Below are 20197 nucleotides of genomic sequence, written 5' to 3'. Positions count from 1 at the left end.
GACAATCTTGAGGCTCTCTTTACCGCATAGTAGCGGTACCGCTCACCTCGTCGAGCCCCTTTAATTTCCGAATAATATATTTTGAGATTAAAACGCTATTCCGGGTGTTATGGTGTTAGGTAAGCTACGAAGGAAGCGCGCAAGCACGATATGAGCGCTTTTCGTCCTCCGCGAACCGTAATTGTGCAATATCCTTACTTAATCTGATATACTTAAACTAAGTCTGTTCTAAGTCTGTCAAACAAAATCGTTATTTAAATATTTTTGCTTCTTAAGTAGATATTTAAATACCCTCGATTTTTATTCTCTCTCTCTCTCTCTCTCTCTTTCTCTGCTACATTACAAAAAGTCCCGTAATAATAATCAAGTCTACTAAAGCTTGATGAGAAAATTTCAATCAAATGTTCAATTAATATAACCAAATGTTAATTTTAATATAAGTAAAAATAAATGCTAATTTTACATTTCTAAGTATCACCAAACTGTAGATTACTATTATTATATTTGATAATATTTATTAAATATATTGCACTAATATGCTACATAAAATACATTTGGTAGCTATTACCAAACTTTTCTCATCTTACAAAGAATACGAAATTAATTCTCCGATCTGTTTCGAGAACGTATTTAATAACATTAAAATTCGTGCAATTTCACGGATAGATCACGCGAATTAGGCACGCTACGGAACGAAGTCAACATGTCAGATGAATACTTATATAATACCGTACATAGCGTGCATTTTGCCGGCATTTAATATCGTGTATCACCTCGCACAACGCAATACTTCTGCCGCACCGGAAGCAGAGGTTTTCCAAAACTGCGCCGCTGGATCGCGAAATATGTGATCCACCGACGGGAATTTGTAGCGCCTTGAGAATGTGAACATCGCAGGAATTCGGTGAATGTTTTTCACGTAATGGTGAAACTCGCATTATTTGACGTTCCCCAAAAGTTCGAAGTAAGAATGGAATTCTGGCAATATACTTTCAGAAAGGATGAAACTAACGAAAGCGGCACACGAGGATAAATAAAATACTCCAATCATATCTTGAAATACGCAAAACGTTTTCTTCGCGGAGATTTGAGATTTGACGTTATTTGTTATTGCACACCAAAAAATTCACGGGCTTTATAATAAATACTTTTATATAGTGATAAAATTGAAAATTAATAAGCTTTAATATATCATTCTTTTGCTTAAAATGTGACACAATTTAAAACGTAATTTTCAACTAATTACACTATTAGATATCAAAGGAATATTGATAATCTAATTTTTCATTATTAAAAGAGCAATGGTAACCTAAGCCCTTGAGTTTTAACATTTTGTTATTTTAATTTCCATCTCTTCTGTGTCAAAATATAAATCAATCCATTTCTGTAGATAGTTTTAAAATAAACATCGTCCATATTAATGCATGCACTTAGTAAATAATAAATTTGAATTGTATTTAATACATTTTCTTGAGTTAAATTGTTCAACCATTGTTTTAATCAAATCAACGATATATTGAGTAGAAACAGTAGCGACCTGTAGAAATAATTAAAAATAACTCATATAGAATACAAAAAAGTCGCTAATGTTAAATCCAAAAGAAACACTCTTTTATTTATCAGAAATTATGATAAATATGTACTTCATTAATTTATTAATATTAATAAAAATATAATTTGTTTAGATAACTAACGAAATAAAAACCTATGATGTATTTTTAGTGGCTTGTTTTTATATAAAATTAGCTAAAAATAAAATCTACAAATAATAAAATCTACAAAAATAAAGTTCTTTAAATTTTTTTTTGCAAATTATACAATATAATTTAAATAACAGTGAATATATTGATAATATGAGATCGTTTTTTACATATTTTTTTGTAGTTTCCTGTATCTGTTTTATTCATTTTCTCTTTCTTATTTTCTCATAGTATAAATTTAAACATAAAATTGGAGTACAGCATATAAACTGCCACATATTTATTTGTAAGACACACCACATAAGCTAATATAATCTTCACATATAGTATTGCGTTATTGTGTCAAATAACTCTATTAAAATTGAAAACATTCCCATATTTATGGAAAGACCGTCCAAAGGAAAGAACTATCGCGTTACATATTTGCATTTTATGGAACGACATAAAATATACATATAAATCACAATACAAAAAATATTTTGCGTCAAAGGATTCTAGAAATTCTCATATATATTCCCAGTAAGCAAGAAATGTAGATCAACATTTTGAAATATTAATTTTATATGAATTTTTATCAGAGTTCTCACACATATATTTTATAAATGTGATTAAAATATTATCTAATATGATATTTCTGTACATTAAAAAAATATTTAAAAATATAAATTCCGAACATTTGTTAAATGTAGTACAGAGTGTTGAAAAAAACGTTATTGAAACATTGCAATGTTAAATGTTGAAGTGTGAATATTTTTTCAACATTGCATCTATGTTCTACATTGATTATTAATGTTGAAATAATATTGAACAAATTAATATTATTAAAGTCGTTCACCTCGGAGAGTAATACTAATATTGCCTCTAGATGGATGTGGTGGGACTTTTTGTAAATAAAAATTAAAATGGAATAAAAAGCGCAATATGAGATTTTTTACTCTAATATGTTCTAATAAAATGTATCGAACGTTTTTTATTTAGTTTTGTATAAAAATTAATTTCAGACATAATATTCTTAGAAGTTTATATGACATTTAAGAAATATTGAGTTAACATTTCTCGAACACTGAACTGCAATACTTTATTTCTCATCTGCGAGACATTATTTTAATAAATGTTGAACGTTTCCGCAAAATTTTTTTCAACATTTCTAAGATGTTAATTCAATATTAGTGCAATTTTATTTGGAATGATACTTTATAATAGTTTATATCAACATTCGAAATCTTCAAATTACAATCAAATTACAAAGTTTATTCGTATAATGTATACAACATTAATTACATATTTAAAAACTTTATATATTATTAAATATCGTTGTAATAATATTGTAGTATTGATTTTTTTTTGCTTACTGGGTTCTCTTGTAAGTGTTTTCCAAATTACTTCTATAAAGAAAAAGAATAATAGCATTAATGCGCCTGCATTGTGTCAGTTTTAATGCCGATTTGGCTTCCTTCTTGCAGCAAACAATCACATTCATCCTTAAGTCGTTTAAAATTGCAAAATTACACTATTTAATTATGCAAAACATATCTTCGATTTACGCGCTCGCTATTTCTAAGCAATTTCGATTTTTGCGCTGCATTAAGATTTGGTTAAGTTAGGGGTTAGGCAGACATAGAAAACGTAATTATTTTAGTTGTGTTACTTTTAAAATAAGGGAGCGATATAATAAAATAAATATTATATACATTGTTAAAAAATTCTTTTCTTCCATAAGTTTACGCATCGATCAATCAGTTTTGCAATGCACACTTTTCTCTATTTATAACGCTGCATCGTACAATACAACGAAAAATACATAGCGATGTGTGACATGGATAAATTTTTCCCACATGATGAATGAACTTTAATTCGTCAGACTTTGCGGACTCGCAGTGAACGATGTTTGTCACACCGCGAAATCCATTCGTGCACGTCCACGTTCCTGCAGCGTGCCGAGGAATACATTCGCGGCAATGAAGTCCGCAGGCTATGCCCGTTGTAACTGGCAGCTAAATTAAACTTTGTTTATCAGTCCATAACGATTTTCCATTTTTTATCTCGGCGAACTCCGCGGGGCTCCACATTGCATTAGAAACTGTCCGTTTTCATTTCATCTCGACCGTAAATCGTTCCTAGAGCTCCGATTTATTAAAACTTCTTTTTCTTTTAATTTGTTATGCAAATTGTTGACGGGGAACTGTATTCGGATTCGAACATACATTGCATATCAAAATCATTTGCACAACACTTCTGCGGTAAGAAGTATTTTCGACGTCGTTTGCACAGACTCTTTAGGTAAAGTGTAGCGGAATCGACGCAGTGCAAGATTAAAAAATATCGTGCGCTTGGCAGCTTACCTTGTACGTAGAAAGGTTCGCCACGACACAGGAGAGGATAGCCTCTCTTCCCACTGGGACCGTCACGTTTGTTATTGGTGCGCTGAAGCTCGGTCCCTCTGAAACAGGACGACGTTAAATGCTAAGTGACCCATTAACAACATTTCGTTATATCGTCTGACCACGCTCGAACGCTATTAAAGCAAAGAAGAGAGAGTGTAAGATCATTGTGTGCTCAACAACGCTAAAATTTTGCTGTTAACACAACTACGTGCGATTACTATGAGACATCTAAGAACGTAATAAATTTTGTATGATTAAAAGCTTAAATTAATGCTTGATTAAATTAACTGCCAAACGAAATGGAATACATCTGCTTCCGGCACGTAGAAATGCGACACCAGATCCTGTGTGTAGTTCGAAAGGACCAGTTATACTAAATTTACTATTACGTAATGCGATTAATTGTGATTAGCGCGATATCAAGGAGAATAATGAATTAAACTTAAATATTATCAAAGAGCGTACGATTAAACTTAAATTAGCAGTCTATTAAATTATTCGTCCAAACGAAACGGCGATATATACACATGGCACGAAATGCAAAATATCGAATCCTAAGTACGTTATTATAAATCTGTTTAGAATAGATTCCGATCACGCGGAATTATTTCGTTTTACTAGAAAACACAATGGATTTGTTTATGTTATAGGAAATCCCGAAAAATTTTTAGCACTTACGAGGTAAATGTATATTCAAGCGTTCACTATTTTTAGTGTTAAATCATACCCAATTTGAATTATTTTTAATCATTTCTATAGATCGCCATTGCTCCTACCCAATATATTGTTAATTTTCAACTCAAACAATGGAGTTGAATATAACTCAAAAACATGTATTAAATTTGACTCAAATTTAGTTATTATTTACTAAATGCATACAACATGGATAATGCGTATTTTGAAACTAACCTCAGAAATGGATTTACATTTTAACAAACATAAACATTAAAAATGTTATTTAATTCAAGGGATTGAATTATCATTGCTCCTTTAATATCTGATAGTAACAAAGAAAAAGCAAAAATTCTGAATATAAAAAGTGCAAGCAACGCGAACAGATCTATTGTAGAAATCTAGGGATCTAATTGAATAATTCCGATCGGAATTCATTCCGAATAATTGCATAATAAAATGCCCTGTGCTCGGAGAGACGAACGACGCTCTGACAGAACCCAAGAACATGAATTTCTAAAGTACCGAAAAGATCTGTCGGAATCCGGCCGGATGACGCCGTGACACCGCATGTAGTCTAAGTAACTCATTTCCGGGGGTTTCGCTGTATCGGCATGCTGCCGAGAATTTACTGACGCGAAACAGTTTGGTTTCGCGCGACACATCGCAGCCTCGCGATCGGGCGAGCAACACTGCTAGCATGGCACGTGTGCGCTGAAATATGTCTCCGTATCCATCCCGAAATGTTCACGTTCCTCGACAGCGTGCCGCGTCTCTCACTGGAAGTTCTGAATATCATTACGCTCGTCGTCACCGGGAACACCGCTCGTCTCGTCCGCGTAATATGCCGCGTCTCTCGCTGTGCCGTTACCGGCTCCGTCCTTTTCGCAGCGACAGGAATTATTTAAACAAAGCTATTTATGTCACGTATAACGGACAAGACAACTCATGCGCAATACATAGGCGCACAGTGTATCGCGTGGTATAGGGGTGAATGGAAGGACTATGAACACAAAAAAGGGAAAAGTTAAATAAAGCAAACGATTATTTTTATAACTTATACTATTCGACAAAAAATGACTTTCTTTGAACACTGTAACAAAATTAGTCATTTTTTAATAGATTTTAAGATATAAATCTAATTTCCAAACTGCTCCATCATATCACAATTTTGAGAAATTACAAGTTGCAAAAAGACTTATTTTCACATATTCTGATGTATTATAACTATGTGTATTATAATTATGACATAATACACGACGTGCCGGAGGAGTTTTATTAAAGTCAAAATTAAATATATAAATATTGTTAGAACTTTTAGTTCCCAAAAGAATTTTTTAATGTCGACTATAGTTAATAAAATATCCATGGTTAAATAATGGTTTATTGAATAGTTATGAATTGGATCATTGATAATTTACCAAAATAGTTTTTAATTACGTTTATATAAATTTAAGTGTATTATTGAATACAAATGTTAAAATTGACAAATTCAAAGTGGTAGATTCAATATACCAGATCAAAACTTAGAAAATGTCTGAGTTGTTATAAAAATTCATGTATAAAGATCTTTCATGACAAGACTAAAATGTCTTTTTGAGAACTAAAATTCCTAATATAAATGTGATTGTAATAAAATTTCTCTAATACATCATATATCGTAATTGGAAACCAGAAAGAGAGAGAGAGAGATTCGTTTACGGATTTCCCTTTTATGCTATATGAAGTTACTTGCTATCACATGCAAATCTTTCTCTTGGTTTTTATTTTTTGAAAATATATATGGATGTTAATTATTATAATTTAAAGTCAAGTTTTTTGAATAAATTTAATAATTTATAAATAATCAACTTTATTTAACTTTGTCCTTAAGGAGTTCTCTTATTTATAATTCTCTCTCTCTCTCTCCCTTCTTCCCTCGCCCCCTCTCTCTCTACATCAAAAACATGTAATAATATACATTTACTTTAATTAAACGGCATGTGTGTTTAACGAGTTTAGTAACTAGTACTGAGCGTACCTATGTCGGATCACTGGTACGAAAAGTGAGAGATTATCGCTACACGGAAAGAACAGTTTTGTTAAAGTGTCTAAAAGTTTAACTAAATATAGATCTGAAAATAAACTTTGTTCAACTATCAAAATGATTATGTAGAACGCTCAAGTTGATTACTACAATGTCAAAACTTTTTGCAGCATTGTTCATCATGCTTGAATATCTTGAATAATTATTTTACCATATTGTTCGCATTTACCCTCTTCGCAATTTTCCCATTTCATCCTATCTTAAGATAGAAAAGCGGCTTCACTCCGCGTGCGAAAAAGAAATAAATCAATTCTCAGTTTCTAGATCACGTGCTAAACGAATGAAATCAATCAAGGCAGATCATAACGAATTGATTTGCGATGATTTAATCCTCGAAGCAAATATTGCCATGATACACACGTATACGTGAAGAAGGTAGTATCGGAAGAAGGTAAGGGACGCGCGAGGGCGAAACAGCGAGGAAATCGGCGCTGGAACACGGTGTGCGCCAACAGATAAGCACTGATCCCAATTACACGTCGGAATAGAGCTGTTTCCAAGTTGAGCGGATCATGGATTATTGACTCCATCGCGATTACTCCGCGGTCGTCGACACAATTGGCAGATCGATACACCTTCGATCATCTATGTTTAACTCTAACTGGAACTGAAACGAGTTACCGGACAATTTTAGTTTGTCTTCACAATGTCATGACATATTCATAATTTCGAGGTACCTCATAGGTTCTACCATGCGCGTCAGAAAGCTAAAATCCCTTTCGACTCTCGCATAGTTTAGTCGTGAATACCCAGAGAAAGGTATCTTCGAGTCAAAGAAATGTTTCTTTGCTATATGGTTAAAAAAATTCTTTAATTTAAATATCATTTCTTTGATTTAAACATTATTTTTTTAAATCAAATAAAAAAATGTATTTAATTTAAAAAAAAATTATGCTTAAATCAAAGAAATAACATTTAAATCAAATAAATTTTTTCTTTAACTGTATAGCAAAGAAACATTTCTTTACCTCAAAGAAATCTTTTTCCGTGGGTGAACAGATATACATAAATAATACTGCTAGAAATAAATTCATAGAGGTGCACAGTTGGAAAATTTGTGTTAAATTTAACACATTTCACGTTCCATCTAAATTTCTGTATTAATTTAAAGTTAATTAATTTAATATAAAAGAGGAATATGTGAGAAGATAACTAAATGTTATATAAAAAATTAATATCAGGTACATAACACTGACATAATTTGTAAGCAAATGGAAGCATATTTCTTCAATAAAATTACATTTATTAACATTTATTAACATTTAAGACACTCTTTCAAGTCGAAAGGTCCCAAGTTCGAACCCTGGTTGAGGTAATATTTTTCGCAATAAGTTTCTGTTCGTTTTTTAGGGATTTTATTTAGAGGGGGTTATTAAACATTTCATAATGATTATGTTGAAAGTCCGACAATTATCGCACAATCACATTTGGAACAAAAAAATTAATTAAATATATTTGTAACATCTAACTTTGACCGTTCGGCGTTCTTATTCGATTAACATTAAATTAATTCTTTTCAGTAAATTAAACATTTATAATATATTAAATTAATATTTCAATTATTTATCGTAGAATTTATTTTAAAACGTCTTAAAATATATTATTTTTATGTTTAATTGTTCATTACTAAAAATTATATTTTTTTGAACGCTAAGAAATGTTGAATATCAATTTAAAATATCCAAATAACACAATCACATTATGTCAAATTAATACTCGGATATATTAAAAAGATTCAACGCAAAAAGGACCAAAGTTTTTACACAAATACAAAATGTTTTTACTGTAAATTTTTTATGCATAATATCAATTCAGCTAATGTGCTTCCTACACATATTTTCAAATTTCACGATTTAAACTTATTGAGCACTTAAAAACGATGTACATTATGTTGAAGATAACTTTAAAAAAAAATTCGTTTCTAAATATTAACCGGAATCAATACGAAAATCAAGCCCGCGATACTCGCGATCCGATCGATACTCGATCACAAGAGCCAAGAAACTAAGGTAACTTTCTTTTCTTCGCTCGCTAACATGCAATCTCTGCAGATCGAAGCAACTTGACGCACCTGCGATCCACCGTTGTGGACTCGGGGAAATTGAATTCAGCAAGGAAAGCTAGCCCGAGTCGATCGAGTACTCGCAGACACATGTAGTACCATCGAGAGCAGACCGACGAGAATGAAATTGCGGACCATATCATCCCTTGAATCGCTTCGGAATGGTAATTACAGATCGGTAAATACCCTGTTAACAGCAGTCGCGAACGTGATAATCACAGGATACGTACATATTCGTGATACCTTCGACTCCGTTTTAATTAGCTATTAATCTTTGATTGTACCCTTTAAAAATAATTTATCCATCCTGGAACACAACAGCGGGATATTTTGTATACCGTCTGTCATCCGTGCACGGTTTCAATTTATCGTCTATAAGATTCGTATTTGTCGAGACAGCCACATGGTACCCGAAGAGATACAATACACAAAATTAATCAAACACCTTGATCCGATTCTATTCAGTGCGAAGCGGCTCGTGTTATGCGCGAAATCGTAGCCATCGCTGCTCTGTCACTTCTCGAGGGCTGAATGGCGGAAATAGATTCGAAACAGTGCTGAGTGATCGCGCAGCCCACCGATGATTAATCGGGGCGCTCCGCCGGAATAGAATTATTGTGTCACGACAACAATAAATGACACACGCACAATCACAGTGCTGGACAGCCTCTTGTTGCTGGGCAGTCTGCCCGTCACTTCGACACTCGTTCGCCGAGCATTGTTTTATTTCCGGACGAGAGGACAAACCTGGTCCAGAGCGCAGTTTGCCCGATCCTGTAACTCCCGTCGCGACCGGTAGATAAACGCTTTCCTCGCAGATACAGGCCGAAACGACGCGCCAATTTGTTGAATGGTGAAAGAGAGAGAACGAAAGGGAAGAACCTCTTGTCCCGGACCTCCCAGACTACTTCCGCTCGCATTATTCCGTGGTCCGTTCAGTACGCGTGATTCGTTCAAAAAGCTTTAATCCCATCGCCACTGCTTTTCACTTAATTGCTTTTTCCATGTTATTCGGAGGAGTTATTACGTTAACTTCCACGCGTTAAACAAGGAGAACCGTAGCGACGCAAAATAATCACAGTGCAGAAAGAAGGGTTAATGAGTTTTCGGAGTTTTCTACCACCATGGAATCTCATTCCGTGCCTATGGCGTGCACTTCCGCTCTCGCAGAATCGCGTTTACAATGTTTTCTATCAATGTCAGCTTTAATCGATTCGACCACGACGCGCGTATGCTTGCTCATGGAGTCGCGTCGGTGTACAGGCTGAAAAAGGAATCACGTCGTATAAATGTCACTGTGCACGCGATTTAATATACCAGCGAGATAAAATTCCCGACTAAAGAGAGCGGCGTTTCAGACATTTGTCGAGAGAGCGTTCGAAAAATTTATTTTTCCGCAGCGGAGCGCGGATGCCGTTTCATGGTGATAAAGCCACGCGCGTGGCTTACGAGATAAAGCGAATGTGAATTTGACGCATCCATATTCGTCGGAGTTTTCGTAGAATCGCAAACTGTTGAAATAGCCAGGCTGGAAAATATTTCCTTTTAGAACAGTCGGCGTTCGCTGGTCGCACAGGCGCGGCACGACGTTTTTATTTGTGAGTAGAGAAAAAAGAGACATAGAGAACACGATCCGAATAGGCCGATAGGGTTACCAGTACCGCCACTCTATTTGGTTTCTCTGCCCATTCACATATTACTTTCAGCTGGTGAATTTGATTAATTGGAACAACATTTCGGAGCACGAGAAAGTGCTCAAACTGCAATGTCAATTGAAACGCAAAATGCAACGAGCGAGTGATAGTGCAGAAACATTTTTCTAAATATCTCATGGTTTGTCAAGTATACAATAGCAATCCGGTGCGACGGACGTGAGTCCGTTACGCGAATCAATTTTTGTGGTGAATATTAATTGAAATATATACATCACGATGATTATCACATTTTATCGAACATGCAATTTGCAATAAATTAGCATAAACCTGTACATCTCTTGATAATTAAGCGCATTGTAATGATGTTGAAAGAGACTTGGATATAGAAGAATTATTGATATTTTAATCAGTAATTATCGAACAACGAAATTAGGACTATTTTCAATTTATGATGTGACAGAAATCCCTAATCTCTTCCCCGGATAATTTCGATAGAGACGTGATAATTTGACGGCATAATGGCAAAAGCAAACAGAAGCAAGATAAACACCATTGGCTGGAGGGTCACTCCAAATGCTTATATCATTATAAACACAAAGGGAAACTATGGAAACAGATGTGGTGCATATGCATTATCTCTCGCTCATGAATGTCTGAGCGTATAAACGAATTTTAACGAAATTTTAATAGATTGTGTGTAATGATGTGATAATAACCTCGTAAGAGAGAGAGAGAGAGAGAGAGAGAAATGCATTTTTTTTGTATCGCATAAATAAGCTCCTTAATAAACAATTTGAAGAAACAGGATTGCTTTCCTTACAGAAATCCAATTTAATACTGACCAATTTAGTACTGGAAATTACTTATTCTGAGTATTAAAAGCGCAGAACAATAGCGCTTTTAATATGCAAAATAAGTAATTAATCACTACCTTCCAGTATTAAATTTCTGTAAGGGTTGTTTAACTCAGAAGTAATCATCTAACTTTTTTTTTACATAAATGATCACCTGAAGTATTTTTACACTCTAATTAAAATCACTATTATTAACAATATATTATATATTATTATTTGTTTTTTCAATTTATTGCTAATTGAAATTATTGTAGATATGGATTTACTCACAACTTTCTGAAAAAAGTTAGTAGAAACAAATGTTAAATATAATAAACACGTTAAACAGTTTATTATGTGACAGTATTTTAAAAAATAGAAACTTTAATTATTATAACGCTTTTTTATTGCGGGATGGAATTGCATATTTACAGTTTAAAAGGTATATTTGTTAAGAAGGAAAAAATATATTAAATAATATATATACAAAATAATATTTTGCAATTCACATTTTGTCGTCGCTGGAATACACAAATATCCCCAAAAACCATTCCCAGATATAAGATTATTTATTAAAAAAAAAATATACATATATCGACATTACTCGATATTATACTCGTAAATATGCACATCATCGAACACTTTTTTAGCACGTAATCATTGTGTGATTATGATATCGTGGGTGTAGTAACCATTTGAACGATTTGTAGTACATATAAATATAATAACGAAGCACGTTGCTCTCTTTCTCTCTTTCTCACCCTTCTTTCTCTTGATATATATATTAATTGCTTTACAAAATATAATTTGTTATCACAGCGTAATTTACAAAACGCAATAATACCAATTTCCTTAATATTGTTTGACATTAATTCTCCTGGAAGAAGAAGGTAGGAATAGAAGTTACAAAATATCAGTATAATAATAACAATATATTGTTACAACGACGTAATACAACGTTATAATGACTAAATTTGATTGAAGGTCTATTATCGCGTCGGTAACTTTGATATGACATTCCTAATCAACGGATTCATTTCGAGAGTCTATATTAATTATCTTAATAAAGGGCCAGGATCAAGAAACAGATAGCAGGCATAACCCTAGGGGTAATGAAATGTACACACTAGGGCATATTATATTAACCGAGCATACGAACTGACGGTAATTTACGGATACAAATGGCATGTAACTTGAAACTACGATGACATAATTATTCGCACTAATTTTGCGGCAATTGCACATTTCCGAGTGGAATACCGAGCGAAATAGAAGACTCGTATCAATTATACTTAATCCTTTGACACGTTATCTGTTACTTTTAAACACTTTTAATTATGTCAACCACTCGGTGTGTTTCAATAAGTATTATATCTGTAATAAAAGTATAACGCGCTCGCACCGAAACTATTGCGTACGAAAAAGTTGGTTTTAATTAATTTGCCTTGGATGCTGCATAAAAATATTGCGTAGAGAGGACCCTTTGTACCCTGCGCTCTCTGGCACAAAACTGATGTAAAATATGAGGTCGGCGTGTACCCAACTTACGTTTCATAAAAATATCACCCATCGTGCTTTGTATCTGATCTCCACTTTTAAGAGTACCATAAAATTCAACTTCAGCGAGGCAATTATTCAAAGGACTTTTACGGCAAGTACTTAACATATTTCCTAATAAAATGGAGTAACACTTTTTGTTATGGATATATAGAAATCGTAAAATGAAGAGAAATGTAAAAGTAGTAATAAAAAAAGAGAGCAATTAACTACCATATTACTTCAATTTAAGATGTATCAATTAAAGTACAATAAAATAATAATTTTTCAATAAAGTGCACATAGTAAAAATATGTGTTAGAACTTTTTAGATTAAATCTTATATATTTCCCAATAAAACCGAAGTCTCAAGTTTTATGAGGTCCATCATGTCAATTGCATTAAACGATGAAGTTTTTACAGTCCTGGTATAATTTTATATTGATAAGCTACATTTAATTCCCGGTAGCCTGCTTTTATGCCACGCTTTAAGGACACTTATACTCCATTAACTCCTGGCCTCCAGGATCAGCCGGGCGCGTCCTGGCACGTACCACATGGATTTTTAAAAAGGATGAGTCTACTTTAAAAATAATCTCTAATGTAAGCGGAAGTGTTTCTTTATGGGCCGACTCGCTGCTAATGAACCGCTTGAGGGAAAGACGCCAGAATTTCCAAATTGTAGAGAAATAGTCAAAGTGCAACGCGCGAAAACTTTCGGAGTAAGAGCGTCGTTCTGCGAACTCTGTCGGTTAAATCGGAGGTGCACGTTAATTAAATGAATGAAGTCAAATCAAATTTGTATGCTCAAATGGCACCTCGATAAAAGCTACTAGAATATAAATGATAGTTGATTGAATATCTGATACCATTATTCCCGAAGAGTAATGCGTTACATTATCCCGCACGAAGGAAGAAAATGACAAAAATTAACATGTTAACGTAAATCAACAAGAATTAACGCTCATTTTCTCAATTCCTGTCTAAGCGATTAAACCTAAAAACGACGCGATAAATTTTGTGATTGATTTTAGTAGCGTTATAAAAATGTTCATATTAAATTTGAAACTATTAACTTTATCGTTCAAAACATCGTTCGAATGTATATCTTATTGATTACCTTCGGCCGTGCGAATATAATCTGACTACAAAGGAGTCAAATTTCACAACGCTTCGCACTAGTTACATGCATATCAGACACGCCACACTCTGCATATCTTGATTTGACAGGTATCCGAATTAATCGACACCTATAGCTAGGCGATGTCCATGATTATCCGACAAACTATCAATCCACGAAGTACACGTATACCATACTGCCCTATCCGCAAACTGTATTGTAGCTAACGATGTCAGTTTAACGTTCTTACAAGAAATATATAAGTATTCCATAATATTATAATAATAATTTATTTGAGAATGTATCAATATTTTTCTACACAATAAAAAACATTTTGTATTTGTATTAGAATTGGATTTCATTAAAATTATTATACTGAATTTTTAACACATATATCTGCACGTTTATTTAACATGGTATATTTACTTTGTTTAAACATTTTATGTTTGATATTCAACATTTATTAATATAAAAATACACAATTTATAAGTAACTGAATAATTAAAATTAAAAAAATGTAAGTTTTAAAATAAATGAATAAGATGTATTAACCTTTATTTATTTATTAAGATATATTAATCCTTTGTGGATCATCAAACTTATTTAGGATCATCTTCTTTTACTTCATAAACTCGCAAAATTTTTATGAAACTTGTCCTATAGAATAATTTGATAATGCTTTATTCAAATCTGAGTCAAAAATAAAACTTTAAAAATGGACTCTATGTGGCGAATATTCTAAGAAGATAATTTAAAAAAAAACGTAATCCGATTATCACAAAATTGGGTTTTAGAAAACTTTTAATTACGAAGTAACATAAAGTTTCCAGTTTCACTTTATTTGAAGCTCATCAGTGCTACAAAAATAATTCGTACTGATTTCCAAATTGACTTTTAAACTCTGAACTCTGCGTGACATTAGATCCTCCTTTATTAATTACTAATCTTTTGAAATTCGATATTTTCAGATTATATTTAAATTTAAATATAATATAATTTAAACGATACTGAGAACCTTCTAAAACCGAGTTTCACGATTATTCATTTTTAATTTAAATTTTAGAATATTGAGGATCAAATTTAACAACTCTGAAAATTAAAAAATGAAATCTTTCTTTGTTAAAAAAAAGCCCACTCTTCAAAAGTTAATTTAATATAAATATTACAAATGTTAATTTTTACTGAAGCGTATATATATATTAATTTAACATTATAAATATTAATTTTACTGAAGAAACATGCTTTCACAATTTGCTTGGAAAACAAAAATAGAAATATGTTAAATTTAACATAATTCTTCCAACTATATAAAATTTATACACCGAACATATATCCTTAATTTATTCAAAAACGAGTAAATAACGATACTCCCTAATAGCAAGTGCATCATACACACGAAAGATCAATTTGCGTACTAGAATATCAATGTAATATTCAGCGCAGCGTGCGCTGAACACAGTTTATGTTATATATATAGCTGTAGTTTATAATACACCAGGCTGATTATAACTCTAATATTCCGTTATTCTAGCTCAACTCAGGAATACGCGCGTCACGTGGTTTCCTAAGCTCCATACGTTTCTCGTAATATTCGACTGTGCCATTTCAGAACTTGCCGAATGTGGGATACGTGCCAACTAATGATACTCCCTCGTGTGCTAGTCGAAGTGAGTTATCCGAAGTGGCTCGTTAAACCTATATTCTATTCCGCTTTAAGTAGAGCCACGACCCTTCGAGTGTCAACTGGTAAATACCGCGTAAACCATTTCTGCTAATATGTTTTGTGGCAAAACGTGTTGGAAGCCATTCGCTTACCCTGCGTATTCGCTTAATTAATTAGCTTTTGCGCTCTATTGTGTGTATCATGTTATATACGGAAATCGCTGTTAGCTTTCATACTAACATGGGACCATATTTGCCTTAGATATTTTACATTTACGTTACTCCTCAACCGCAAGTTATTATTGTTTGGAAAGGATAATTCCGATATTCAGTTAATTGTCCAACATGTGCGAGGTTAACGAACTGCTGTACAACGCGCACACAAAACTCATTATATAAATGATAACACATTGAATATATGCAAAATTTAGCGTTAAATTGTTACAATAATTAACTCTTTATTTAGATATTGCATGTTAATAAATATGTATTGATTTTACGACGTGCTAATGAATAGTTTGTGTATATGTGATCAGATTTAAATGAAGTATTCCACCAGTGAGCCGTCGATTGAAACGAATACTCTGGAACAAACGATCAGTCTAATTTCAACCAGAGGCACTTTCTTTCCTTCGCGAGCCGAGTAATTAAATACGCTCGAGAGTCGGTATCCACATTAATACATACTATTCTAGCAATTGATCGGAACTCGACTATTTACTGAAAAATTCCGTTGCATCGCAATATTATGCGATCTCCGAAACGACAACGGACATGTTTCGCGTATACAGAGACGCCCCTTTAAGATATCGAGCGAGTCTTAATGACATTAAACGCCATTCGTAAGAATTCCAAGGAAAAAGGAAATTCGTTTGACTATCTAATGCAATCCGCTGCTGATCCCATTGAAGATTTGAATACGCACCGACGGTTTCCATGTCACGTATGCCGTAGATTATCTTTAGAATAGAAGCTATGTAGCTGTTTTCACTTTAAGGGACAAAATTCAAGATGGATTAAATCAGAAAACAATTTAAAGACTCTTTGAGCATTCTTTGAAACTTCGATACATTTTAAATAGGAAAAAATACCTTATTTGATCTAAGTTATATCTTAACACTTTATAATATTACAGTGTGAATTTATATACATACACATTTATATATATCATACAAAATATTTTTTTTAAAGTTTCCTCTGAAAATATGATACCTATTCATGGGATAACATTATATTTCGAAGAATTTTAACATAAATCTCTCTTATTTATTAATAAAACTACAATAAAATATAAAAATCTTGATTAATTTTACTGAAGTGCATGGTAAAAATCTTTAAAATATTGTATTGTACCAGAACTACTATATTTTCAAGATAAATTATAAAAGAAAATTCTCTCCGTGTACTCATAAAATACCAACTATTAGTAACATTATATTGTAATATTATAACAATCCTACTCAATAATGTAACTGTTAAATATAACTTGTATTATATTACATTTATATTGTGCGGGAAATTATAATATTGATGTAATCATCAGTTTACTGGATATCTAATTTTGTAATTTGTGTACCAATTTAATTTTCGTTTTTAAAACGCAATTCTAAACTGAAACTGATAGAGATAGTAATATTACAAATTAAATTAACACGCAATTTAACCATAGAATGCTATCAATATTGATATCAATTTACGTATTGATAACATTCTCTGTACATGAGTTAATTTTACATGTCAAAAATATATTACTCTCAATTAATGCATTACAAATTTTTCACACATTTTATTTTTTGAATGACAAATTATCTAATTATTAACTTGAAAGAAAAGAAAAAATAATTACCTTTAAAAATAATAATTAGTTACTTTTTAAATATACTTGTCAGTGTATCCTAATTTTTGACGGTAACATTCTAGAATTAATGATAATAAACATCTTAAACCATTTGTTGCATTCTATTGAAATATCAAATAAATATAAATGTTACATGATATTATATTTTTATGGATTTAATCACTTTTAATATCAATAATTTGCAAAAAAAAACCTATGTTTTTTTTACTTTCAATAAATTAAATTTTAAAATAAATAAAATAATTAAAAAGATTATTTAAGCTTAATAATGTAATTTTGAAAATAATGAGACATATGATAAAAATAAAAAGCATATTGCAAATAATAGACATTAAATCTCCAAAAACGATTTGGGAAATATTCTGTAGACAACGATTAACATTTATTTAAATATAAATATATTACTTAATATTAATCATGTGTGTAAATTAAAACAGCAGATTGTATCAATGGCAACCGCCATCACATTGTAATCTCCTAATTTGGTAATTGATTTATTATGTATTATCCGTGATATAAAACTAACACAATCATGAATTAGCAGTGTTAATTAAAGCAAACACGGGTACAGAGCTTTTACGGTTTGTCTGAATATTTGCTGTTGGCGCTAATCAAATTGAATTTCCTGTAATCACGATTAAATATAAAAAAAAAGTGTCATCCAGTAATAATACAACTTTGAAAATGATATATTGAGCAAATTGAAAATATATTCAGCCATACAATATAGCCAGCTTCTATTATTTTTATATAAATTGAATTATTAACTCTATGAAAAATATAAATTACAAAATTCTTTAACGCCTCAATATTAATATATATCAATAAATCTATGTGACTGAAATCTCTATTTTCCGATTTCTAACCTTTACGATAGATTTATGATCGTATTGATTCACGTCACAGATTTACTGTACATAGTGTGATAAATTATGGATTTAAAAAAATAGTGAAAATATATAAAATGATTCAATTTTTCACAGATTGGGGAAAAAGAGATTTTCTATTAGAATGTTCTACTAATAATAGAAAAATTCATTTGCATTCTACATTCGAGAGGTATTTACCTCATAAAAATTCATCAAATTAGATATGATATGACACTAAAAATAAGTTTCAGTTGGTGTGCTCGATCATTACTTAGAATCTTTTAAGAAAATTTACAATTCGCAAGAGAAACGAACGAACTTTGTCTTAATAGAACGTCCTCGGACTTATCGGCTCCGTGTAGAATTATGGCAGGAATAACAATCACAATAGTTCATTTACATATCAAGCCGAGTTGGAAATTTCGTTCGGCCGTGCTCAAATTTAGTTTCTGAGGAAAACGACCCTTTCATACAATAGCAAACTTAATCCACACTTACCGCGATATTTATAGAGGCAAATTTTGTGGCCGCACTTTAATCACTTCATACTATTATTGTAGACCAATGAAAAGTAAGACTAAATTAAAAATATTGAACAATGTCGTCTTCGTACACAGCTTATTTTCAATTTCATTTATAACAAACATTTCTAAAATACAATAAGCAATAAATAATAAATAGAAATTCGTTTTTTAGCGAATTTCTATTTATTAGAAAATGTCATTTAAAAGAGACATTTTTTACATAGTATCGAGTAGGAATTAATTAATTATTCAATTTCATTTTCGTTCATATATTAAATAATTTTGTGATAATCATGAAGATATTTTCTCTCAAATCTATACAATTTTGTAAAAGAACTAATAATTAAGCACTCGATAAAATTCAATATAATACTGATATATTACAAATAATATATTAAATTGATGGCATATTTTCCTCCTGTAACCGTATCCGTTCGGTTTCGAAAATGAAACGTTTAGACGACGGTACATCAAAATGTCAGCGCTATTTGCTGAATAAAGCTGTTGCTGACAAAGCTTTTCAATTGTCGCCATTCTTCAGCAAGAGCAAACAAGAGGAATGTATGCGACCATGTTCGTCCATCTGCTGCGTCTTTCAACCATAAGGAAGTCTATCAAATGAACTTTGAATGAAACTCACAACCAAATTCGACCTGGCGTATTACATCAAGAGAACTAAAGTTTCAGAATATTATAATCTTTTTACAGAATATTAAACTATTTTTTTGCAAGATCTAATTAGTTTCATGTTAATACTATAAACCTATAATATGTAATTACTCTTCGTTATTAGTTCGTTATTGATTTAGTATCCATTTCAATGAGGCATACCTGTACTTTGAAAATTTAAAATACCCCATTTTTATAAGCAAAATTTGGCCCAATTAATAAATATAATAAATATTTAATAAAGTAAATAAATGTCATATAATGTACGTAATAAACAAATAACTCAATAAATAATAATAAATATAATAAATAAATAGTAATAAAATATAATAATAAATATTTCTTGATTTAAATTATTTTATCTATTTTAATATTTATATTTATTTCCGTCAAATATGATAAATATTTCTCCGTTTCATCTTATCTCTATAAGCGCTCAAAGTATAATATATTCTCCTTAATTTATCTTTATATTTGTGATTTTATCAATTTTTCTGTATCTGAAAATTATATCAACTTGCAATAAAAATATTCTTAAAAAACATCCATTTTGAGAGAAAAAGATTT

The 20197-nt window shown here is 31.6% G+C and overlaps 1 protein-coding gene across 1 annotated transcript in view; it reads right to left on the bottom strand.

Moving 5' to 3' along the window:
- Positions 1–20197, bottom strand: part of LOC105142956 (neurotrimin) — a 221382-nt gene that overhangs the window by 78850 nt on the left and 122335 nt on the right. Inside the window, exon 2 of the mRNA XM_011050888.2 lies at positions 4043–4140. Coding sequence (XP_011049190.1) covers positions 4043–4140 — 98 coding nt within the window. The remainder of the gene's footprint in view (positions 1–4042; positions 4141–20197) is intronic.

Source organism: Acromyrmex echinatior, chromosome 8 (assembly GCF_024713525.1).
Source record: "Acromyrmex echinatior isolate Ae372 chromosome 8, ASM2471352v2, whole genome shotgun sequence".
NCBI lineage: Eukaryota > Metazoa > Arthropoda > Insecta > Hymenoptera > Formicidae > Acromyrmex > Acromyrmex echinatior.
The sequence above is the reverse complement of the archived record's forward strand: the minus strand, read 5'-3'. Positions and strand labels throughout refer to the sequence as shown.